Here is a 24,560-nt window from a genome sequence, read left to right as displayed (position 1 = left end):
AAGGGGTGCTAATGTAGAAAATAAAGAAAAGTGCAAGTCCTAAATGTCTTCCTGACTTCAAGAGAAGGTACAGTAAGGTACTCACTTGTGAACGGCTCAGATACATTTGCCATTTGTGAATCTAAGCAAGGACACTCACGACTCAGCTTGCTTGCGTCAAAATGTTTGTTCTCAACAAATGAAAGAATGTGTATCTTCTGGAACATTTGAACCTTGGAGGTCAGGAAGACATACAGTAACATTTTCACACAGTTGATTTTAACTACAGTGTGTGATTACACAGTCATAGTTGATCCTCCTTCATGGGGGAGGGGTGGGGGGGTTGCAGGCTCAAGGCCCATCATCTCTTTAACAGCTTCCCCAGCCTTCAGCTCTGGCAGATGAGGACACAGTTCATCACAGATGAGAAGACCCTAACAGACCCTAACACATACGAGAAAAAGACCCTCAGGTTAGGGTTTAACACATATCTGCCCCGGCTGTACTGAGACAAACCCTAAAACACCTCCGTGCCTTTCACTGCAGTACGGTTGCTGGGCGGAAATCTTACGAGGTGTATCTAAGGTGACATCATCCCCGCTGCGCCGCCGAGACCAAGCAGAGCGCCTGACGCACCGGTAGCGTACGCACTTCCAAACGGCCGCTTTTCTGTGCTAACGCACCTCCGCTGACAGGCTGTTTAATAATGCGTCAGTGGATTGTGAGGAGTGCAGAAGCGGGTTTATTTCCCCCCCCCCCCCAAGCGTTCCCTGAGTTCCCTGGCTCGGGCCTGCCACAACACTAGGGAGGGGGCCCTGAGCAGATTAAAGGCTTCTGGGTGGATCAGTGTCCCGAGCACGTGAAGGACAGCTGGGGGGGGGAGGGGGGGAGAGGGGCGAGGTCATTACGGTCTTAGGACTAAAAACAAATGTAAGCAAATTAGTGAGGGGGCGGGGGGGCTTTAAAACATTGCACTTTGGGGTCCGGGTACCCTTCTGACAGACTCTTGGACAAAGGAGGTCGTCTTTCACGTATGTAAAGTAATGCAAGCATGGCTTAAATATTCAGTGACTTGAAAAGGATCCAAAATAAAAACAGTCCTTGTAACGCAACATGACCTCATAAGCACTGCACAAAAATTCAAACCGACAGGCTGTCCCAGAGTACACCATATCACCACCTAAATCACTAATGCACTTACCATGACCCCAAACCAGAGTCATGGCAGTGTCATTTGCGACACTGACATTGTAGAAGTATTTAAACCGAAAACACTTGGCTGCGTTTACAAAGGTGTTTTGTGGCCCTTCGAAAGGCTTTATGTCAATCTTATGCACCACCCCCCCCCCCCCCTTTCCTATAATCAAATCACGCCAATATTAACAGACGGGTGACGTGAGTGTTCAGAAAGGCTGCAGATGTGTTCAGAATCCCGCCTCCTCCTGAGTGGGTGGGGTGAGGGCTCCAGGCACGCCACCTGTACATCAGCACGCAGGCAGGCACGCACACACGCCACGTCGTTCACACGCATCGACACACACACGCACGCGGTGGCTTACGAACCACGGTGCCGGCGACAAAGTAACCGTGGCAGCAGGGTCCCAGTTCACACGCGTGCGCTGTGACTACGGCCTTCAGCACCTACGATTACAGACACCCTCTCCAGTACACTCACTGTGGCAGGTCTTTCAGTCTTTCAGGGGAACTGACAGTGCACACGGGCCAGAGCACCAACCACTCACAGTCACAAGAAGACAAGACGGGCCAGAATAGTAGCTTGTGTTTATTATAGAATTGTACATATATACAGTCTATACAAAAGTTCATTTCATACAAAAAAAAACAGACGCTCCGCTGTGGCTTCCCAATAAATACTGTAAACGTGTAGGCTGCGTGTCTGTGACAGAGAATATCTGCAGCAGGTAAGATTGTGCTTCAATTAATGTCAGACAGGCAGTATTCTTTGCAATCACGTACATTCTACACAAGGAAAGTGTATAGTACGCACGCGAGTGTGTGTGTGTGCGTGCGTGCGTGTGTGTGTGTGAACTGACACTTCCCGCCAAAAGAGCTATGAAAAACCATGTAAAAGTTACCAATGCCGCGTCTAACCACTCAGCAACAAGGAGCACCGGTCACGGTTTTGATGAACACCCTGGTGCCATGTCAGAGAGGAGCAGACGGTCAGTCAGGCCGAGGCCCACGGGCCGCCGGCGCGGGAGCGAGCGTGCCAGGGATGCGTGGAGCCACATCGCCACTCACTCAGGCCAGACGGCGGGCGTGCTGAGCAACCGTCGCCTGGCGACGTCACCAGACCTGCCCTCTCCAATCAGGGATCAGCCAACGGCTTACGTATGCGTCACAAAAAGTCTAAAAGTCGCAGCCAGTCACCTGCATGCCTACAGAGACCCCTCTTCTTCTCCCAGTCCCTCTCGTCCAATCAGCAGTGAGAGTTCAGTTTGAGCCCTTCCCCCACCCTTTACCAGGCAGACGATGGAAGCAGACAGATTTTAGGTGGGCTTCTCAAAACACTCCCTCTGATGCTTTCACCCCTTCCAACACCCACGAAGGTCAAGTCTGTTTAACATGGATTGGCTGGTGTCGCTGTCACGTCACCGCTCTCCAGTAGTCTCCCTCCAATGAGCCCAAAGTCTGATATGGTGGCCACACCCCCCGTGCCTGCGCCCCGCCTCTTCCTGTCTGCACGTGCTGTGCGGTTAGGCAGGAGGGAGGCTGGGAGAGAGAGCGAGGCCAGTCAGGGGGGAGGTGAGAACAGGCAGGAGAACAGAGCAGCGGGGCGCTCTTCAGCCGAATCCTTGGGTCGGGGGAAGACCTCCCTGGCGCTCCCCCGCTTCCCCCGGTCACCGGCTGATGTCCCGGTTGCCCTCCCAGCTCTTGCTGCCCCCGGGGTCGCCCCCGCCGCCCCCCTCGCGCAGGGGGCAGAAGAAGGGGTGGCGCTGGGCGGCGGCGGGAGTGACGCGTTTGGAGGGCTCGTACTCCAGCATGCTCTCGATCAGGTCAAAGAGCTGGTGGTGCTCCTCAGCCTCAGACAGCAGGTACCGCTGGGGGGGGGGGGGGGGGGGAGGGGACGAGGGGCAGAGGGGAACAGGAGGAAAGGGGACGGGGGCAGGGGGCCAGAGGGGGGCAAGGTTAGCACCTGCTGGAAGCCGCGATGCAACAAGGACCACACTGTTCATTAAACACAACTATCATCTCCTCTTCATCTGCCATCTGTTCTCTCTGCATGCCCACTGACAACCCTGACACTCCTCCCTCCCCCCATCCTCACCCTCAGCGGTTTGCACTCCTCCCTCCCTCCCCCCATCCTCACCCTCAGCGGTTTGCACTCCCCCTCCCTCCCCCCACCTCACCCTCAGCGGTTTGCACTCCTCCCTCCCTCCCCCACCCTCACCCTCAGCGTTTGCCTCCTCCCTCCCTCCCTCCCCCCATCCTCACCCTCAGCGGTTTGCACTCCTCCCTCCTCCCTCCCCCACCCTCACCCTCAGCGGTTTGCACTCCTCTCTCCCTCCCCCCATCCTCACCCTCAGCGGTTTGCACTCCTCCCTCCCTCCCCCATCCTCACCCTCAGCGGTTTGCACTCCTCCCTCCCTCCTCCCTCCATCCTCACCCTCAGCGGTTTGCACACCTCCCTCCCTCCCTCCATCCTCACCCTCAGCGGTTTGCACTCCTCCCTCCCTCCCCCCATCCTCACCCTCAGCGGTTTGCAGTTCTCTCTGACGTATCTCCCGGCGGAGGAGCTCTGGTCCCAGTCCAGACGCCCGCGGTAGAAATACTTCTGCTTCCTGAGGAGAGAGGGGCAGCTCTCAATACGCCGCTAATCCCGCTAAGGACGCAGAGAAGGGCCCGGACAGAGACGGGGCGTTCGCTAACAGCACATATGTGCGGTGCCCGTGTGTATGTGCGAGAGCATGTGTGCGTGTGGCACGGGTGTGAGTAAGCCTGTGTGTGTGTGTGTGCGTGTGGCATGGGCGTGAGTAAGCCTGTGTGTCTGTGTGTGTGTGTGTATGTGTGACCATGCATGCATGTGTGAGTGACAGTGCGTGCGAGAGAGAGAGAGATTCTAACCTCGTCTTCCGGATCATTCTGGAGGGGATGGGTCCCTGTATTCTCTCCATCATGGCCAGGTGCTCTTTGTTGTCATGCGTCTGAAAGGAGGGAAAGGGAGCAATGACCAACAGACACACACACCTCCCAACTCTCAGTCACAGTCTCCACACACACACCTCCCAACTCTCAGTCAGTCTCAACACACACCTCCCAACTCTCAGTCAGTCTCCACACACACACCTCCCAACTCTCAGTCAGTCTCCACACACACACCTCCCAACTCTCAGTCACAGTCTCCACACACACACCTCCCAACTCTCAGTCAGTCTCCACACACACACCTCCCAACTCTCAGTCAGTCTCCACACACATACCTCCCAACTCTCAGTCACAGTCTCCACACACACACCTCCCAACTCTCAGTCAGTCTCCACACACATACCTCCCAACTCTCAGTCACAGTCTCCACACACACACACCTCCCAACTCTCAGTCAGTCTCCACACACAAACCCCCCAACTCTCAGTCAGTCACAGTCTCCACACACACACCTCCAAACTCTCAGTCTCCACATACACACCTTCCAACTCTCAGTCTCCACATACACACCTCCCAACTCTCAGTCACAGTCTCCACACACACACCTCCCAACTCTCAGTCAGTCTCCACACACACAACTCCCAACTCTCAGTCAGTCTCCACACACACACACCTCCCAACTCTCAGTCAGTCTCCACACACACACACCTCCCAACTCTCAGTCAGTCTCCACACACACACCCCCCAACTCTCAGTCAGTCACAGTCTCCACACACACACCTCCAAACTCTCAGTCTCCACATACACACCTTCCAACTCTCAGTCTCCACATACACACCTCCCAACTCTCAGTCAGTCTCCACACACACCTCCCAACTCTCAGTCAGTCTCCACACACACACCTCCCAACTCTCAGTCAGTCTCCACACACACACTCCCAACTCTCAGTTAGTCTCCACACACACCTCCCAACTCTCAGTCAGTCTCCACACACACCTCCCAACTCTCAGTCACAGTCTCCACACACACCTCCCAACTCTCAGTCAGTCTCCACACACACACCTCCCAACTCTCAGTCAGTCTCCACACACACACCTCCCAACTCTCAGTCAGTCTCCACATACACACCTCCCAACTCTCAGTCAGTCTCCACACACACCTCCCAACTCTCAGTCAGTCTCCACACACACACCTCCCAACTCTCAGTCAGTCTCCACATACACACCTCCCAACTCTCAGTCAGTCTCCACACACACACCCCCCAACTCTCAGTCAGTCTCCATACACACACCTCCCAATTCTCAGTCTCCACACACACACCTCCCAACTCTCAGTCAGTCTCCACATAAACACCTCCCAACTCTCAGTCAGTCTCCACACACACCTCCCAACTCTCAGTCAGTCTCCACACACACACCTCCCAACTCTCAGTCTCCACACACACACCTCCCAACTCTCAGTCACAGTCTCCACACACACACACCTCCCAACTCTCAGTCAGTCTCCACACACACACCTCCCAACTCTCAGTCACAGTCTCCACACACACACCTCCCAACTCTCAGTCTCCACACACACAGCTCCCAACTCTCAGTCAGTCTCCACACACACACCTCCCAACTCTCAGTCAGTCTCCACACACACAGCTCCCAACTCTCAGTCAGTCTCCACACACACACCTCCCAACTCTGTCAGTCTCCACACACACTCACTCTCTCTCCCCCTTTCTCCCTCTGCCTGTCTCTCTCCTTCCCTCTCTCCCCACTCTCTCCCTACCTCTCTCTCTCCCTCTCCCTGCTCTGTCGCTCTATCCCCCTGCCTGTCTCTCCCTCTCTCCCTCACCCCTCTCTCTCCCTCTCTCCCCTCCCTGGCGCAGGCTCAAGGCTGGCTGAAGGACGGTGGAGTAACGGTGAGGAGCTGTGAGACCAGAGCGGGCGGCGCTGACGCACAGCTCAAGGGCACGCCCCCCCCCCCCCCCCGCGCCCCCTCAGCGCCCCCCCGCCCCCACTTCATCAGCGCCAGCGACAGTTTGAGTGCCTCATCTCTCACAGCCTGTCATCCCCCCCCCCCCCACACTTTAGGCCTGACGCAAATCATCTGCGCTGATTAAAGACCTGCACCGCTGGCCTGAGCAACAGCACCCGAGGGCTGTGGAAAAGTGCAAGGGGAGGAGGAGGGGGGCAGGCCAGGGCAATGCAGTGAGAAGGGGGTAGGAGGAGGAAGGCAGGTCCAGTGCTCTGTGGTGGGGCGGCAGGAGGAAGGAGGACAGGGGGCAGGATCAGTGTGTGGGAGGGGGCAAGAGGAGGGAGGGCAGGTCCAGTGCTTGTGGTGGGGGGGGGGGGAGGGGGTCAGTGTGTGGAGGGGGGTAGGAGGAGGGAGGCAGGTCCAGTGCTCTGTGGTGGGGGGGGGGGGGGAGGGTCAGTGTGTGGGAGGGGGCAGGAGGAGGGAGGGCAGGGGAGGGCAGGTCCAGTGCTCTGTGAGGGGGGGGGGGGGGGGGGGCAGGTGTGGGAGGGGGGCAGGAGGAGGGAGGCAGGTCCAGTGCTCTGTGGGGGTGGGGGGGGAGTCAGTGTGTGGGAGGGGGCAGGAGGAGGGAGGGCAGGTCAGTGTCTGTGGTGGGGGGCAGGAGGAGGGAGGGCAGGGGGGGGGTCAGTGTGTGAGAGGGGGGTAGGAGGAGGGAGGCAGGTCCAGCGCTCTGTGTGGGTGGGGGGGGGGGGGGGGGCAGTCGTGTGGGAGGGGGGCAGGAGGAGGGAGGGCAGGTCCAGTGCTCTGTGGTGGGGGGCAGGAGGAGGGAGGGCAGGGGGAAGGGTCAGAGCGTGGGAGGGGGGCAGGAGGAGGGAGGGCAGGGTCAGTGTGAGCCCAGGACTCGTTGGCTCTGTAACAGTGACAGGTCAGAAGGAGCGTGACGCTCTTTTGGTCCAGGAGTCCCTGCCAGCGCCGGGCTGCTGTGAGCTTGTCCTTGTGGAAGACGGGCGGAGCCTGCAGCTGTGTCCCCCTGCTGCAGCAGCCTTGGGCTCAGACCCCACACCAACCACTTAAGCAGCGCACACACAGGCTCAGTCACAAAGATATGCAGTCTCTGTCACATACATCTGCACAGTCTGTCACAAACACGAGCACAGCCTCTATTCATAAATGTGTGAATAGTCTCAGTCAGTCAGTCAGTCACACACTCACAAACACACACACGCTCACTCATCACTCTCGCAATGCCACACAGACACACTCACACGCACCCAGACAAGGGCGCCGATCCCCGGGGCAGCTATAACCTGCGGTCTGCACCCACAGCGAGCAGGAAGGCGAGGCCGTACCTGAAACAGGGTGAAGCCCAGGTAGTACTCAAACAGGATGCAGCCGATGCTCCACACGTCACACGGCTGGCTCCAGCCCAGCTCTGCGGCGCACAGACAGACAAACGCGGGCCGCGTCAAACCACAGAACAGCACAGGAGCCCAGGAGACGCTGCCGACAGAGGCGGGGGGGGAAGCGCCCTGAACGCAGGTCAGAGCGTGCGGTAACCATGAGGGGGGGTAAGTCACGTACCCAATATGACCTCGGGGGCACGGTAGTGGCGCGTGGACACGATGGTGCTGTGGTGCTCGTGGTCGAACGTGGCGCTGCCGAAATCCACCAGCCGCACCAGCGTGCTCGTAATCGTCCTCTCCTCCCGCTTCTGAGGGGAGACGACAGCGAGAGAGCGTCAGAGACCACACGGACAATAACTGTCAATGCTAAAGACCACACGGACACAGCAACTGTCAATGCTAAAGACCACACGGACACAGCAACTGTCAATGCTAAAGACCACACGGACACAGCAACTGTCAATGCTAAAGACCACACGGACACAGTAACTGTCAATGCCAAAGACCACACGGGGACAGGGCCACAGTAACTGTCAATGCTAAAGACCACACGGACACAGTAACTGTCAATGCCAAAGACCACACGGGGACAGGGCCACAGTAACTGTCAATGCTAAAACCCACACGGACACAGGGCCATAATAACTGTCAATGCTAAAACCCACACGGGGACAGGGCCACAGTAACTGTCAATGCTAAAAAATACACAAGGATGAGAGCACGATAACTCTCCACACCATAAACCTCATGATAGGGGCACAATGACAGACTATGAACCACACTAAGATTGGGCACAGTAACTGTCAATAGCATTCATCACACACTCGGCAGGAACGCAGAGACGGCACGGTCAGAGAGCGACGAGAACGCAGCGACACAGCGGGGACAGCCGGAGCGTTCAGCAGCTCAGCAGGGCAGGGGCTCGGCAAAGACGGCAACGCTGCGGACTAGAGGCGCACCCCAGTCACGCAGAGAGCGCGACGGATGCTACCGACCGGCAGGCGTTATGACCTTATGAGCCAGGGGCGCAGGGAGGTGCTAATCTCAGCCGCAGCATTACTGCGACGAGACAAACCCCTCTCCCCACCTGCGGTGGCATTAGGCCAGGAAGCGAAACCGAGAGCGTTTCCATTCAGCCCCTCACACCCGGCCCCCTCACCTTCTCCACGTTGTAGGTCATGGTGAAGTCGGAGTTGACAAACAGGATGTTCTCTGGCTTCAAGTCGGTGTGCGTCAGCTTGTTGTCATGGAGAACTGCAGGTGCAATGAAAACATCACAATCCGACCACACGCGCAGACAGACAGACACACACTTATCTGGAGAGATGTGCTTGTGTGTGTGTATGTCTGTGTATTTCTGCGTGCAGTTGCGTGAGCACATGCGTATGTGTTTGTGCGTGTGAGCATGTGTGTGAGCGTGAGAGTGCGTGCGTGCGTGTGTGTGTGTATGTGTGCGTGTCTGTGCGTTTGTGCTTATGAGCACATGCGAGTGCATGTGCAGGCAGGCGTGTGCGTACTCACACTTGACCGCCTGGCAGATCTGGTAGGCCATGTGGCGGACCTGGCCGATGGAGTAGGGCTGGTAGTTGTTCTCCTTGAGGAAGTCGAAGGTGCTGAGCGCCAGCAGCTCGAAGGAGATGCACATGTGTCCGTGGTAGTCGAACCAGTCGTACATCTTCACACACAGACTAGGGAGGGAGAAGAGAAGGGGGCGGAGTCAAACACTGAGCCCGTGCCACTGATAACAGTTTTTTTGTCATTTTTTGTTTAGAGACTTATAACATATTTCTTACATCTAGTACAATTTTCTCATCTTATTCTTACGCCTAGTTGGCAGCGATGCAGATCTGATAATAGAGGTGACTGCTGGCGTCGATGGGGACTAATATCACTGGATGTCAGCTAAAGCTGAGTAACCGAAAGGTCGCAGGTTCGATTCCCGGGTAAGGACACTGCCGTTGTACCCTTGAGCAAGGTACTTAACTGAAATTGCTTCAGTATATATTCAGCTGTATAAATGGATACAATGTAAAGTGCTATGTAAAAAGTTGTGTAAGTCGCTCTGGATAAGAGCGTCTGCTAAATGCCTGTAATGTAATGTAAAAGCTCTGGCACTTCTGTGATGCGCCTCCTGAGGAGCAAGTCCATGTTTCCCCAAACTAGGCGCCACGAGGCGCTGCAGGAGAGCTGGCGCTGGACGCAGGGGCAGGCGGGTCTGTCGCTCAGAGCAGCTGGCAGGCCGTGGGCACGTGGGGCGCGGCTGGCAGGAGCTCGTGCAGCTGTAAGCAGAGGAGCCTGGGCCAGCACGAGGCCACGCGGCCCCTGCCAGTGCGAAGAACGCCTAGCCCAGCAACAGCGCACGACAGTTCCTGATTGGCTAATGGCACAGCCCAAGTCTGAAGCTGTAAAATCTACGCTACGGTGCACAGCCTGAATTCCTGGCAAGCGCATCAACCGGTCTGAGTCACCATTATCATCATCAAACTGTTAAAATAATAATAGGAAAATAAAAATAACTGCTCCTCTCTGGAGCTGGTTTTTCTTGCCCGGGTCTCGATGCTCAGCTGGCTGGGATTGTAGGTGAAACGCATTTCCCTACAAGGAGCTGCGCGTGGGGAATAAAATCCCCAAAATCTCATAAACCCACAATGCAGACAGAAAATCTGTGTTTTCAAAACCACAGCGTCTCAGAATATGAATTACTGCCGTACTGGTTCAGACCACGTGAAAAAACGAACAGCTGTTCCAAAAGCCAAATGTCTTTATTTTCCAAACCAGCTGGAAACGCTGCTGGCATTCAGCCTTCTAAAGCAGATTTCTGCCTCTGTAGTGCCATCGCGCCCTACCACCTACCTACCAAAGCTATGAATACATCACCCGTGTCCTCCCTCCTCACTTCTTAACTTACCGTATTAATATTCTAAGACTGTTCTGCTACGGGAGCCAACAGGCTGAGCAGGCCAAGCGAGGCCTGTGACAGTCACGCAGACACAAAGCGAACTGCGTGCGTGCGCCACTTCAAAGGTGTTCTCGCACGTCCGGAACGAGACCAGATGCGGGCTGCGGCGCTGCTTTGAAGCCAGCCGAGGCTGCGCGACTGGGCCGTCTTTTCATCCTGTTTTCTCAAGTCCAAATTGAATTTGCCCATTGTACGGTGCACTCCGGCTCCCGTGTGTGTGTGTGACCTGAGTGTAATGCGGCCCCGTCCACCCCTGTACATCCCTGCCTGGCGCACAGCTAATCTCTGAAAGGATATCTATGAAGTGCGAGCAGAGGAAAATAAAAAGTATATCTCTTATCTTAGGAGTGTCTGACGTGTTCATGTAACAGGGCTGTAAATAAGAGCATGGGCCTTTTCACACCAACCTCCCGCATAAGCCACCTACTGGATTATCCCACGGCCTCATTTATATGACGATGTCAATTCCTAATAGAAACGGACAGCCTGGCGAAACGCCACCTCTCGCGCGAGCCCTGCACATTAACGGAACATCCGTGCATGTGTTCCCGGCGCAAGCTAGGACCGCTGGGCTTCTGCCAAACGCGACTGGTTTTTAGTACCGTCAACAAGGAATAATGAAGTTTCCCGATTCAGAATCTTCATGCGGCATGGTGCCTCGTGGCGTGGCCCGTAGAGCACTGTCCACGTGCTCACTGCGAGCCGCGACGGCAGGGGTTCGAGTCCGACCGCGCGACAGCATAGTTACAGCATGTGAGAAATCAGCCACATGAAGACTCTGTGGCTCACTCGACCTCATTATGAAATACCGTCACTTGATTATCTGATCTTACGTGTATCCACCTTCCCTCGGGTCCCACTGAGTTCAATCACGCAGTTTAATGTACCTCCAAGAAAATAAGGCAGGTGAGGTGGTTTCTCAGCAAAATGAATCAAAAAATGCCGCATCAGCCTATGAAAACAGGATCTGATCGGTTCATAGGATAAAATATAACTCTGGCACAGTACTGTGAGGCTCACGGTTCCGTCGTCATTTTAACCGAGGGCGAAATTCACGTTCACAGGGCGGTGCGCTTTTCAGGAACACCATCACCGCCGCGCCCCGTAAGGACAGAAGGGCAGCAGGCCAGCTGGCAGGCAGAGAGTCCATGTAGCCTCATGTCTGAAATGATATCCTCGTACTTATTTGGGAAGCGTCATTGCTTAAGCACGGGGGGGGCAGATTTAATGCAACAGCCCAAAAAACCAGGAGCACAGACCAGCAAACGAAAGCGCCGCGGTTCTGCATTCAGCAGTGCGTGGGTGAAAGGGCACGCGACAGACGACGCAAACGCAGGACGGCACGGCTGCTTGTCACCACCGCTCACTCTGTAGGTCGGTAATGGCGTACCGAGTCACGACAGGACGCAGTTACGTTTCCAAGTTTAGTGTGCCCAACCCCCCTTTTCGTAAACTTAACACGGAGGGGTTCTTGATCCTGGAGGGCCACAGGGTCTGCTGGTTTTCATTTTCACCTTAAAATCAGCAACTAACTCTGACCCGAGAGACCAGGAGAAACAAGTTAATTGAGTAAAGAACGGCTATATTTATAAATTTAGTGCTGAGGAACAGCGAAAACCAGCGGGAAACCAGCAGACCCTGAGGTCTGTATCTCCTGTACAGAGACATGCTGCACCTGAGAAAAGCAACAGGCATCCATGCCACAGGATTATAATATACAGTAACAGCACACCCTGGTGGTTGACTTTAATAATCATACAATAGTCAAAAGAACTGTGCAAACAGATAAAAAGGGCTGTCTTGTAAAAAAAACGAATGTGAGCCAACTCTAATGCTACAAATACCTTTGGTTGGGTACATGCAGTGCACAGTCTATATTTAGACTATGTGCTTATTCAGTTATTCAATTCAGCAAAGTTTTCCCCCCACAAAAATTATGAGTCAATTCAACTGAGTTTCTGACTTAAAACAAATTCCATATTCCAGAACCTTCTCAGCCTCGAGTGTTACATAGGCTGATGTACATACAGATGATGTAGGCTGATGTAGATGCAGATGATATGGGCTGATGTAGATACAGATGATGATGGCGGAACTCACTGTTTGTTCTCTGGGTCTTTCTCATTGATCCTCTCCAGAACATTGATCTCCAGTCGTGCTGCTTCCTTGTATTTCTCCACATTCTTAATGATCTTGAGGGCCACACGGGATCCACCCCTGAGGTACACACACACACACACACGCGCACACACATGCACGCACACACCCACACGCACGCACGCACACACACACCACACACAACACCCCTTTACTCTCCGAACACCACGGCTGTATGAGGTAAATCTTTCCATGGCAGGCAAAGAGCTGAGATCTCGTAAAATCTTTTATTTTTTAGCCACCATCAGTTCCGAAATGTAACACATACAAAAGTATACGCATAACGAATGCAGTCTGAAACTTATAGGCTAACGGTACAAACGACGTGTACCTGTTCACATCTCATTTGACCCATCTCCCCTTAGATGTAAATTTGGATTTAAATATACAAACGCAGACCTGCCAACCTTAGGAAAATATTTTGAGTACCACAACAGCCAGTGTAACGCTTAGTTCACATGCTTTCGCACCACTTCGCTTTGCACGCACACACAAGCCTTTCTTCTTAATTCTAGTTTTGACTGTTAAAGTGATCAGACAAAATTGTATAATTTGACCTGATTCCAAAATATTGCTTGCACTGCACTGGGCTATATTATGATATACTTTCAAGTCAAAAGTTTGAGTACACCTGCTTAAAACAATCTTTTCATGATTAATATTTCATTACATGATGTGTGTGCTTATACAAACTGATAACCACAAGTGAATTGCATTCACTTATTTAATAAAAATGGAAATAATTTATTTTGTATATTGTAACATGTTTTCATTTTCAAGTATTTACAGAAACTTGTAATGTAAAAAAAGCTTATGTTGTGATGTAAAACACTATCAATTATGAATAAAACCAAGTTTCTGTTCATGATTTCCATTTTTATTTTACAATTAAATAATTAAATCAGCTTATATAGGCACACATCATATAGGCCTAATGAAAAAAATAGTATTCAACTGAAAATTTATCTAGGAATGTAGGCTTTTGTATCTAGAGGTTTAGCCAAATTATTACCTGAAGCTCCTTGGTGGCTAATGTCAAAATCATAATTGCACAATGTGCAAAATGCATGGTGCGGAAGTTTTGAGGGGCGGAGGCACGGCCATTGCTCCTGATATTTTGCGAGGAACTTCTGGGAGGCATGGACTCGCTTCTTTTTAGTAGGTCTGCTGCTCTCTCTCTCCTAGTTAGTATCCTCGTCATCTGACGTCATGACTATTTTCTAACTGCAAGGCTGGTCGGGTGACTGGGTGCAATAATAGGAATTATTTGCTACGTTAGCAGTCTATAGTCAAACACCTTTGCAATGGTCACTTTGCTCCAAAAGAGCGTGCGCGATTCAAAGTTTGAACAGCGAGTCTACGTAGCGTTTGAGTTACTGCAGCTAAATTACTCCATCAGTTATTCACGTCTCGTAGCGAGGCTAAATCGCATGCGAGCTACTACTACGGCTAACTATAACCACAAATTTATCTCATTAGGATATACCCCTTGAAATGCATCATCTCGTAAAGTTACCGAACATGTTTTACCGATTTATATGTTAATATTACGGTCACATTTTTGTGCTTGATTATTACTCCCCACTTCCCATTTTACCTCAGCAATGCAGCGTAACGCCTCGGTGGATAATAAAGTACCGCTGCGTATCAGTGGATGTTGAGTGGGTCGGGGAGGGGTTACAGAACCACAAGCACAAGGTCGTAGCATCTGGTTCAATCCGAGGGATGTAGTTTAAATACCGAATAAATGTACGGTATTGTTTTGTATTAATTGGTTGTTTTCCGTAATTAAATTACAATAATATACATATATTTTTTGTTTGCGTAGTTTCAGCTGGCATTTCGTACCTGCGTATTTTTACCAAGAATTGCGTGGTCGGTACACAAAATGCATGCAGGTTGGCAGGTCTGCAAATGTGGGTTTTCACAAGGCTGCGGTTGACTGTTCAAATGCACCCTCTACAACGGAAGCTCATTCAGAAGCGAAGTGTCATACCTGCGGTGGTCCACGCACTGCGCTACCCTCCCAAAGGTGCCTTCCCCCAACGTGTTCACAACCTCATCTGCGCGAGTGGGGCCGTGAGAAAGAGACAGAGAGAGAGAGACAGACACAGAGAGACAGAGACAGACACAGAGAACTGGTTAAGAAGTGTGGAACAGAGGTGACACACTGCAAGAGGAACAGGCAGTAAGAACAGCCATTTTCACACTCAGAGGAGGCTGGGCCTCCCTTCCCCTGGTAGGAAAATACTCCCTCTCACTGTTAGGGCCTGATACTGGCGAATGCCACCCACCCAACCCGCACACTTTTTCCTAAACGGGCGCTACACACATTATCCCCTGCAGTGGCTGGGTGCACTATATGGGACTTTGGGGGAAAGGGTGGGAGCGATAGATGTTAACACACATCTGAAGTATACATTTTTTTTTAAAATAGGCCTTTTTCTATCGTAGATTTTTTCCATCCTTCACCACAGACACCACTGCTTGAGTTTAAAAAAAACTTTTAAAAAAAAGCCGACAATCGTTTCTTTTGAAGTGAGTAAACTGATGAGAGCAGAGGGACAGAGGGAGAAGAGGAGGGGCTGGCTTTCAACTGAAAGGATTCTCATTTCTCCCTTGGGGAAAAAAGCAGATTTTCAGGTGTTCAAGGCTGACTGAAGGAAGGAAAAAGTACTACACAACCAAAAAGAGAAGAAAAAACAGGCAGCCTTTTTCTCTTCCCAATCTGTTCTGTGACCGTGCTCTTAAATAGACTTGTGAGAACATAAGACTGCTGGACTGGGAGAGGGAGGTCTGGCCTGTATCAGATGACTGGCATGTTTCATTAGAAGTAGGTTAATTGAAGCTGGTTTTAGAGGTCTGGGTAGGGGGGGGAGCTCAGTGATTAATGAAAGACGAGGAATGGAAAATTAATCACATTGTGAAACTGATTTGAAAATAAATTATATTTTAAAAGAACCCGTTGCCTTTTGCTTTCAATTTTAAAAGACATTGAAAGAAACCAAAAAAAAAAAAAACCCCAAAACACTTCAAATCTAATACTTATATACACGGCTGGAGCATATATGCTGAAGAAAAAAAACTAAATCTATCCTGACAAATAAATTCCATCTAGAATGCACCTTTGTGTGTACTACACAAAGTGATCCGTCACTTCAGCTGAAGAGAAGCAGGCAGAACTGCATTATGGGTAATCCCTTTCCTCTTAATGCTCTATGGATGTGCTGATATGGAGAAGGGTTACGATAAAGTAGTGGCAGTGAGTACATCTCTCTTGCAGGACGTCCCCACTCCGATACACCAGGTGCCCCTCTTCGTCGTCCCTCACACTCAACGCCCGCGTCCGGCTGTTGGTCCGCTGCGGCCCGCCAGGGTTCGAGGACGACACAGCCGGGGAGAGGGGGGGGGGGCGCGGGGAGAGGGCCAGCCATTGCCACGGCGACAGCGGGAGGAGGCGGTGTAGTTGTAGGTAGAATGGGCGGTCATAGGGCGAGTCATTTGACACCACACCGCGTGAGGGATACACAACGATAAGGATATAGTGCAAGGGAACAAGTCAAAGATCACATTCCTCCCACTGCTTTCCGTCTGTCTCCCACCTTTCTCTCTCTCTACCGTTTTATCTGCTGCTCCTACCAAACAAAAACGAAAGTCTACAGAGACATCCATGAATGCATAAAATTATTAAATGAGATTAGAGCAATAAAAATGCAACATTTTCTTTTTTTCATAACCGCTACAGAAAAAACAATGAGTCAGAAAATGCAGAATGGATGCACAAACATTTCAGAAATAATTAGATAGAAAAAAAGGGGGGGGGGGGATTATTTGAAAGCAAAAGTGATATTCAAACATAATTCAAACAGTTGGAAGTACTTTGAGAACAAAATCAGCAGCATTTGCACCCCATCCCTCACTCCATTGTTCTGGAGCCAACAGACAGAGTTGTGTGTGATAAAACACAAACACACACACACGCACACAGACAGTGCCCAACAGGGCACAGGTCTGTAGCTGGAGTGAGCCTGATTCACAATGACATTAGCACACACATACACACGCTGACACACACACGATCACACAGTTGCACAAATATCCACATTACAGCCCTACCCTGCTATTCCTCGCACTGTAGCTGAGTTCTGCTCGATTTAGCCAGAGCTACACCACAGTCACCATAAGAGCTCTTACCCTAATTGAAATGCACACTAAGGCTAAGGGCTAAAAGGGAAATGCCGAGGGGCTCGGTGGCCTCCACCGAGGAGCTCTCTCCAGCCTATTTACATCCACAAGGCTCTGTTATTAATATCGGTGCATGAGGAGCTGAGAGGCAGGAGGCTCGGACTGGACCGGAGCGGAGAGCGTACACAGAGAGCATGCGGAGGCAGGGGGGGGTGCTGCATGCAGAGCCGAGGAGACGGGGAGGCGACAGGAAGGCCAGCGGGAGGGTTCACTCTTAGCAGAGCTAGAGCAGGAACACACAGCGGCGGAGCGGGGGGGAAAGGGGAGGAGACAGGTACTCACAGACAGGCACAGGCAGACACAGCCGACGCAGGTCTTATACACCGAATACAGCTCGGTTTTGCCCATCGCTCTCGCGCACGGGGAGGGACAGGAAGAGGGGGGGGGGGGGGAAGAGAGAGGGAGAGAAAAGCACAGAAAGCAGGAAGATACGAACGCTAACAGAGGAGAAAGTGAGAGAGCGGGGAGGGGGAGGTTAAGAGAGGGGGAGAGAAGAAAAGGAGACAGCGGAAAGAGCAGGAAAGTGGTGATTAGGAGGTAGACAGAGAGAGCAAGAGAAAGAACAGGGAAAGGACAGAGAGGGTGGAGAGCAGGGAGAGGGAGGGAGCGATATGAGGAGGGCGAAGGGAAAGAGGGTGAGAGCTGAGACACATGCTAATAATAAACCCCGGTCATGACTCCCCGGGGAAAAAGCGGCAAGGAGAATCAAAACTTTGAGAACGGAGCCGGAGGATCCAGTTTCTGCCTCCAGAAGCCATGGCACATAACCCCAGATACCAATCGTCTCTGAAGGTGATTATACTTTCCAACGCGCACTACAGGGGGTTAAATATGAATAGTCAAGATAACCACCCAAGTAAATCTACCAGCTGCTGGGCAGCCACTTGCTGCAAAATACTTGGAGGGAATGAGCAAAACAACAATCATTAACCGTAGTCACCACTATCTCCAACCACACCAGGGGACTCATTTTCATAAATATAAATATGAATTAAGCTCCTTGTGTTCGTTTTAAAATTGCACCTCGAAGAGTGACTGTCCACACCAGAAGCAAAGTTCTCTCTCAAAAATGCATCACACGTAAATGTGTTTATAATCAATTATAAAAAACGAGGGGTGCGTGAACTTGCTCGATCTGACTGGCCGTGAAAGACGGTGGACAGGCCCTAAGGGCACAAGTAGCATTAATTAGGCAGCGGTGCTGACCCCAGTTCGGTCACGTGACCGCGCAATACTTAACCACGGCTGATAACAGGCTGAGCTCACAGAAGATGGGCTGAGAAGGGCCACAGTAGAGAAACGCTTGGCTGACTGGCTAAAACTGATCATCAGCTACGACAATCTGGCTAAAGCAAACTCAGTCGTCAGCTATGACAATCTGGCTAAAATTGGCTCGGCGATCAGCTATGGCAACCTGGCTAAAGCGGACTCAGTGATCACACTGCTCAGTGTTTGCTCACAAGTGCAACTTAACATCCATGCCACAAATACTAATTATATGCACACAGAACACAAGTATAATGCTCACACAGTTTGGGTAGCTTAGTGTCAAGGCTAGCGTGTGAAAATGTGAGTCTACAGATTAGACTCACAGTTCTAGACTGAACTGTAAGAATACCGAGTAAAATAGTTCGCTCCTCATTCAGAAACATTTGCTTATTCTCAACAGCAATGAAAAAAAAACAGATTTCCAATACCAAAAAAAAAACAAGAACACTGAGACATGAGGAAAAGTTTACTACTTACCGAGCCCGGGGGCTGTGGACAAAATGGTGTTATGGGGAAGACTTAAGGGAAGAAAACATGGGAAAGGACGAGCGACAAAGAAAGGCAGAAAGAAAGGAGAGCGAGGGAGCAGGAAAGAGAGAGAGAGACGCGGGTCGGGCAGAACTCACCGAAGTGGACGGGCTATAGGACCTGGTTCTACGCCTCCTTCGTTTGTGCTTACGCCTGCTGTCCGTCCGGCCGTACGACTCCTCCCGCTCCCGCCCTCTGTCGCGCCGGCAGTCGTAGGGACGGGCGGCCGCGTCTCCGCGCGTGTAGTAGCCCTCGGGCGCGGCGCGCTCCCTCTCCCGCTCGCGGTCCCTGTCTCTCGCCCGCTCGCGCTCGCGGCTGTAGTCCAGACGCCTGTAGCCCTCGCAGTAGCGCCGGTCGTAGGGCCTGCGATCTGTGGAGCGGTTGTCATAGCTGCGGCGGGGAGAAAAGCAGCGAAATTCAAGCGGGAGGGGGAGAGACATAGCAAGCAATCTCAACAGGGTGGCTAATAAACTTTAAAAAACAGAAGCACTCACACCACTCTATAAGTATATTCCATCTGCTCGTTGAATATAAGAAATTTGTTTCACAAATACCATACTAAATTATCGATTCTACACCTAAACTGTAAATGACTGAATGCCCAAAAAGAAACATCATGGACTCACTCACTAAGAACATATGCAGTTCAGTTATCCAATTAATTTTAATCGCAACCACGACTGGGACTGAATCCTTGTTTTCTATCGACCGGCATGTTTGAGCGAGATCCGTGCGTTACGTATACGAGATCAAGAGCTTTAAAACCCACAGGCTCAGCATGCTTGCACAGTGCAGCAGCTGAATGATCGCATTAGGACTACAGAGGCGAAGCGTACTGGGTTCCTCTTTTTTTTTTTTAGGACGCTGACCTCCTGGAGCGCAGGTAGCTGTCCTCACGCCGGTCGCCGCCCCCTCTCCTCTCCCGCTCACCGCTGGAGGACAGGGAAGGGGATCTCTGCCGCCGGTCCCTGCGTCCGCGGTACCGGTCCTGGTAGCTGCCCCGGCTGGCCCGCTCCGGAGACGGATACCTTCTGGTGTGAGGCATCTGGGACAGGGGAGAGGAGGACAAGCGGAGAGGTGAGGTCAAGTGAGGAGCCAGAGCAGGGTACCAGCAGGTTTCAACAAGCTAAATTTAAGACTTCCTAAACCCTTTTTAATTCCATTTAGAATGCACTTTCATACCAATTTCAAGGCCATACCAGCAGCAAATATCAACAGATATGAAGGTAAATAACAATTGGGTCCAAATATTATTTGAAAATTACATGAATCCATTGACTTTCTTTTTTATTACAAGGTTCATTAGTGAAATAGAGATGAAGTAAATCACCACAAAACTCTTTGATATAGGCCCTACACGAACACAAGAGGAAGCATAGATAACCATCAGCACGACTAACAGAACAAGGCAGTGTGTGTGTGTGTCACAAAGGGACACCTCAAACCTGAAGGTATTGAAAAGAGGCAGGGCAGAGAGGAGCTGGACAACCCAAAAGCATAAAACTGCAATTAGTGAGGTAGAGGGCATATGGGAGATGGAAGGCAAGGAAGAAGCAAAATAAACACACCATAACTTTAAATAAGGTGCAATAAAGTGGCAGAGAGGAGGAGAAATTAGGATGGGGGCGAATGGGAAAGAGAGAAAATGTTGGAGAGGAAAAAGTAAAAGACAAGGGCAGCTATGTATTATGCACTCTGAGCCATTTTCCAAATTCAAACCGTCAAAATCAGGTCACAATAAACTCAAACCAGGAACATTCCGTTCTGAAAAATTATAAAGCAATGAGATGCAAAATAGGGTTCAGAGCCCGGAAACCTGCAGCAAACTGCCAGCCCAAAATGACTTCTCGTTTTGAGCGACCGTGTGTACGAATAAATGAGCGTGTGTCTGAGGAGATGGAGAGTGAGGTGGGGGAGGGGAGGGAGCGTGACCCAGCAAACACCCTCACCACAGAAATGGGACCCAGGCGAGGAAGAGACGCAGACGCGTGGGGGAAGGGCGCTTTCTAAACTGAAGCGGTTTGTACCTCACACCTGTCTGCGCCCCCTCACAAACCCTCTCTCTCTCTCTCAGCTGCTGCTCTCAGTTTTAGCACAAGCAAACAACTGCCAAAATATCACCAAGAACTGCAAAACAGGGCGGTGCGTCTCGATAATATATGACCACTCGCTAATATTATTTTTTAAAACACATGCTTGGTCAAAATTTTAAGCACAAAGCCTTCTGCAGGAACGACGGAATTCATATCAATTCCCAAAACAACTACTAACAAGATTAAGCAAGCTCAAGATCCAATATCTGCCATAATGCAACAGTAGGTACTGTTATAAAAAATAAAAATTTTAAAATGCACTAACGAGTGAAAACCAGAAAACCACATGCAACGCTCAGGACCAGAGTATCCAGTCCTCTAACCATTGTTCAGCACCACCAGGAGTAATATAAATAGTTGGTTCACTTTCTGGAGCTTTTTAAAAATTGTATTATTTAAATGTTAAAATAGAAATTAGTTCAAAGAAACCCAGCAAGTGAACCATTCCTTTAGGTATCCACATGCAACGAGCAGGTAAAACTCACCACATGTTTCAAACAACATATATCAAGTAAATATAGCTACCTTGAAAAAAAAAGTTTTAACTCCGTAGTATTATAAATGTTTAAATGCAAATTGCTTGATAAAGAAAGTCTTATTCTTGAGGCATCGCCTCTGAAATGCCATGTTAGATGGCTCGCCCAGCCCAAAACATAAAATGAAAGAACAGCCATGTGATAACATTGTGGAGGGGTTCATTGGCTAGCTTTTTATCTAGTGTTATTAATACAAAAACAGTGCCAGCATGTGTAGCTACATTGTGTTAGCTAGCTAGCTAGCTAGCAAGCAAGCCAGCCAACAACAAAGTGGGCGTTGACAGCTTACTAGCATTAAACTCAGTTTAGTTGCCCATTGATCAACCCCGAATCTGCAACAACACATCAAAGTTTCCTGAGCTAACTAACTAGCTACCACCAGGATCCTGCATCGAAGTTACAACCTTAGCGCTAGCTAGCACTGCAAACTATCGTTATAGCTAGCTAGCAGTCAATTTGGTGGCGCGTTAACTGATTTTCGAACTGACCATCGTAAATGAGCAATTTTGGCAAATGTAAGCCAACTAGCTATATAGTCTAAAGGCTAACCACGGCTACATATGTTTAGGTCTTCCTACGTAGACGAACGTTAGCAACTTTGAAATGTGCACCCGCACTAGGACGACTAACTTTAGCATGTTTCGTGCGTGGCTACGGATTATGCGGACGTGTAGCAAGTAACGTTAAATTAGTAGAGGGGCATACATCAACGTTAGTACTTCGATGATTTACTTAAGTTCAGGACAGACACATCTGAGCGAATGTTATTTATCTAGTTAGCCAACTAGACTAGGTGGCTAAGTTAGCTATCTGATCATATTTTGGAAAATATGGCTTTATATATTTCGACCACATACTGTATAATTTCGATAAATGAAAGACGCAGTGCTGCAATGCCAAACACCTTTGTGTATCCAAGCGATTTCACTCCATATTCATCGACTGGACTCCGCCATTTTAAGCCAACATTGCCCTGCGTATAACCAAAACGACCGCCATCTTACTCGCTAGCTGTTGGCTAACGGTAGCTTTCTATAGCTGTCCGATAAAATGGAAAAGAATGTGTGCAGAGTGCTGGAAGACAGGGGAGTACTGTAACGTTACTGAAGTAGGTTACACCGTTTTAATGACACGGTTCAGCGAACAAGCGTGTCTGATATCGTTATCTGCAGACAGATAGGGTGCTATGTATGCATTTATTTTACCGTTTTAGCAGTGAGGCCCGTCCACTTATCCCACAGGAAATCCGTGCTGTCGTCTCTCTTCGGTCTATCGGAGTTCGAATCCGTTTCCCCAGTTCCTCCTCCTCTTTCGCGCGTTCACACTCACGTCTCTCTCCTTAGCTGACGGGCGCGCTCGTGAAACCGATGGAGCGTGTTGAACGCAGGCAGGGCCCCTAAAATGCTTTTTTTGGAGCGATGCCCCTCTAGATTTGGACGAAATTAGGCTCAATAGGCAAATTCATTCAGAGTAAAATTCTAAAATAAAAATAAGTAATTTTCTCAAATGATTTTTGGGATATTTTTAATTGAAAATTTCATTTGAACCATTTTTTAAAATTGAAAAAATAATTGATATATTTGAAAATACCCCAAAACTATTATTAAATAAGGCATTAAGGATATTCGATTGACGTTTTTAAGATTCTAAGATTTTAATTAGCAAAACATAATTTTTGATAAATTATTTCCTGTGTGAACTTTAAAGAAGAAATTGTAACCTATGCATTGAGAAACAGCATGCTTTTATATCTGTGTGTTTTTACCAGATTTATCAACACCCTAACATTTTTTTCCCACCAGAAACTTATTTATTGAGATTGAGCCACACTTACAAATAGTTTGAGGTCGATTTCCTCCTCTGCTCGTTCTCAATAATGACACAAATGATCCGGTTCACTTCCTGAGCCACATCTTTCACTGCATATTTTATTTCCTCCTCTTTCTAACAAGATGGATATCATTCCCATTTACGCTGCACATCCAGGCAGTGGCCACAGCAGCGCAAACTTGAGAAGTTCACCATGTGATTTTCAGAAGGCTTCCCAACTCAGCATGTGCTCTTGGAAATAAAGGTACAGTGGGGGGCTATTTCTGAACAAATTTCCCACATGTACCCTGAAACTACAAAATGTTATATTTGGGTACTAATAAGTAGCTTTTACAAGCAAAAAAGGTACAAATGAATTATCTATTGCTGGTTAGGGGTACGATTTCTATGTAAAATTAGGGTACCACTCCAGTCACAAGTGTACTTTCTTTTATCCAGACAGCAGAAACACGATGCCCAGTTAGCGTCACAGGAATTTATTTTGGGGTGAGAAAAAAAACATGAAAATTTTAAATGACTAATTCATTGCATAAAACATGAGCTAAGTAAAAAAAGTAATTGACCAAACAGTTCACTTTAGATAAATTCAGCACATTTCGCGCATTTCTCATTGATCAGCAGGATAATAAGGCAACATTGCGACAAGTAGCATATTCATTGTATCATTTTGGTATGCTGCAGAAAAAAAGATCTTCAAGTGATAGATCATAGGTCAAAATAATTCTTTAGGAAGCACTGCTCTTATAGACACATGCATTTCTGTTAATGCATCCCCAAAATTAGGAGGTCTGAAAAAAATCACAAACACTGCAAGTTTACACTGAGAGACAAACACAAGATATTCAAAACCTAAATGACTGTACAGATCTGCCTGTCTTTGTTTGCCTTTCTGTCCTTTTTCCCTGGGGAGTTCCTGTAGTATCAGTGAGACTTTCTGTATTTCTTCTTCTGAAGGCATGTGAATGTCTCTTTCCATCTTTAACCCATGCTGTAATCTTCAAACATGTTTGTGTCCCACTTCGCTGTACACCAGTCCGTCTTCATGACTGTTTTCCTGTCTGCTCTTCTGTCTTTGTCTTCTCTCTGTCTTGGGTTGATTCTTTAAATCCAGACGGGCATAGTTCATGTCTGAAAAGACAACATCTCTCTGCAAAGACATGCAGAAATATGACTTGTTAGTTCAGTTGAATTAAATACTTCATTCTGTTATTGAATGATGCTGTTAATGTGAGGGAACATGCAAAATGCTTACGCAAGAGTCCAATGTTGTTGACATTTCGGTCGCTGGCGGTTCTGAACCTGAAACACAGGAGAGTAACACTCCTGTAATTTCAGTCATTCCATTTCCCCTTTGTTTGGTCCTTCTCTCCTTTTCAGTCCCTTACTAAGATTTCAGTTTATCTCCCTTAATCCGTTTTTTTTGTTTGTTTTAATGCTGTCCCCTCTTAATCCCCTCTTTATTTCTGTTGGTCTCTCTGCACTTTATGTTCCA

General features: G+C 49.5%; 2 protein-coding genes across 6 annotated transcripts in view; both read right to left on the bottom strand.

Moving 5' to 3' along the window:
- Positions 1-1,744: 1,744 nt before the first annotated feature.
- LOC135233365 (dual specificity protein kinase CLK2-like) lies at positions 1,745-22,602 on the bottom strand. The gene is made up of 13 exons (XM_064296818.1): positions 22,444-22,602; positions 19,479-19,654; positions 18,708-18,999; positions 15,838-15,928; positions 14,564-14,630; positions 12,511-12,627; positions 8,973-9,139; positions 8,611-8,705; positions 7,630-7,759; positions 7,398-7,480; positions 4,066-4,145; positions 3,692-3,782; positions 1,745-3,041 (listed from the first exon to the last, which is right to left on the bottom strand). Exons 2-13 carry the CDS (start codon positions 19,652-19,654, stop codon positions 2,841-2,843), a joined length of 1,590 nt encoding a protein of 529 aa, XP_064152888.1. The 5' UTR covers positions 22,444-22,602; the 3' UTR covers positions 1,745-2,840.
- A 926-nt stretch (positions 22,603-23,528) lies between these two features.
- The window catches only part of LOC135233399 (uncharacterized), a 34,293-nt gene continuing 33,261 nt past the window's right edge, over positions 23,529-24,560 (bottom strand). For all 5 annotated transcript variants that reach the window (XM_064296921.1, XM_064296937.1, XM_064296911.1 and 2 more), the window contains 2 exons: positions 24,321-24,367; positions 23,529-24,215 (listed from right to left, as the gene is read on the bottom strand). In XM_064296921.1, coding sequence (XP_064152991.1) covers positions 24,066-24,215; positions 24,321-24,367 — 197 coding nt within the window. In that variant the 3' untranslated portion in view covers positions 23,529-24,065. The remainder of the gene's footprint in view (positions 24,216-24,320; positions 24,368-24,560) is intronic.

The sequence above is a fragment of the Anguilla rostrata genome, chromosome 1 (assembly GCF_018555375.3).
Source record: "Anguilla rostrata isolate EN2019 chromosome 1, ASM1855537v3, whole genome shotgun sequence".
Taxonomy (NCBI): domain Eukaryota; kingdom Metazoa; phylum Chordata; class Actinopteri; order Anguilliformes; family Anguillidae; genus Anguilla; species Anguilla rostrata.
The sequence above is the reverse complement of the archived record's forward strand: the minus strand, read 5'-3'. Positions and strand labels throughout refer to the sequence as shown.

Excerpts from the sequence above, each read along its gene's own strand:
- LOC135233365 (XM_064296818.1), bottom strand. The coding sequence starts at position 19,654 with ATGCCTCACACCAGAAGGTATCCGTCTCCGGAGCGGGCCAGCCGGGGC. Across the intron at positions 15,929-18,707 it reads CCTATAGCCCGTCCACTTCG|CGGACCAACAGCCGGACGCG; the intron begins GTGAGTTCTGCC and ends GGCGGGCCGCAG. Across the intron at positions 4,146-7,397 it reads TGGGCTTCACCCTGTTTCAG|ACGCATGACAACAAAGAGCA; the intron begins GTACGGCCTCGC and ends CCCTCCTTTCAG.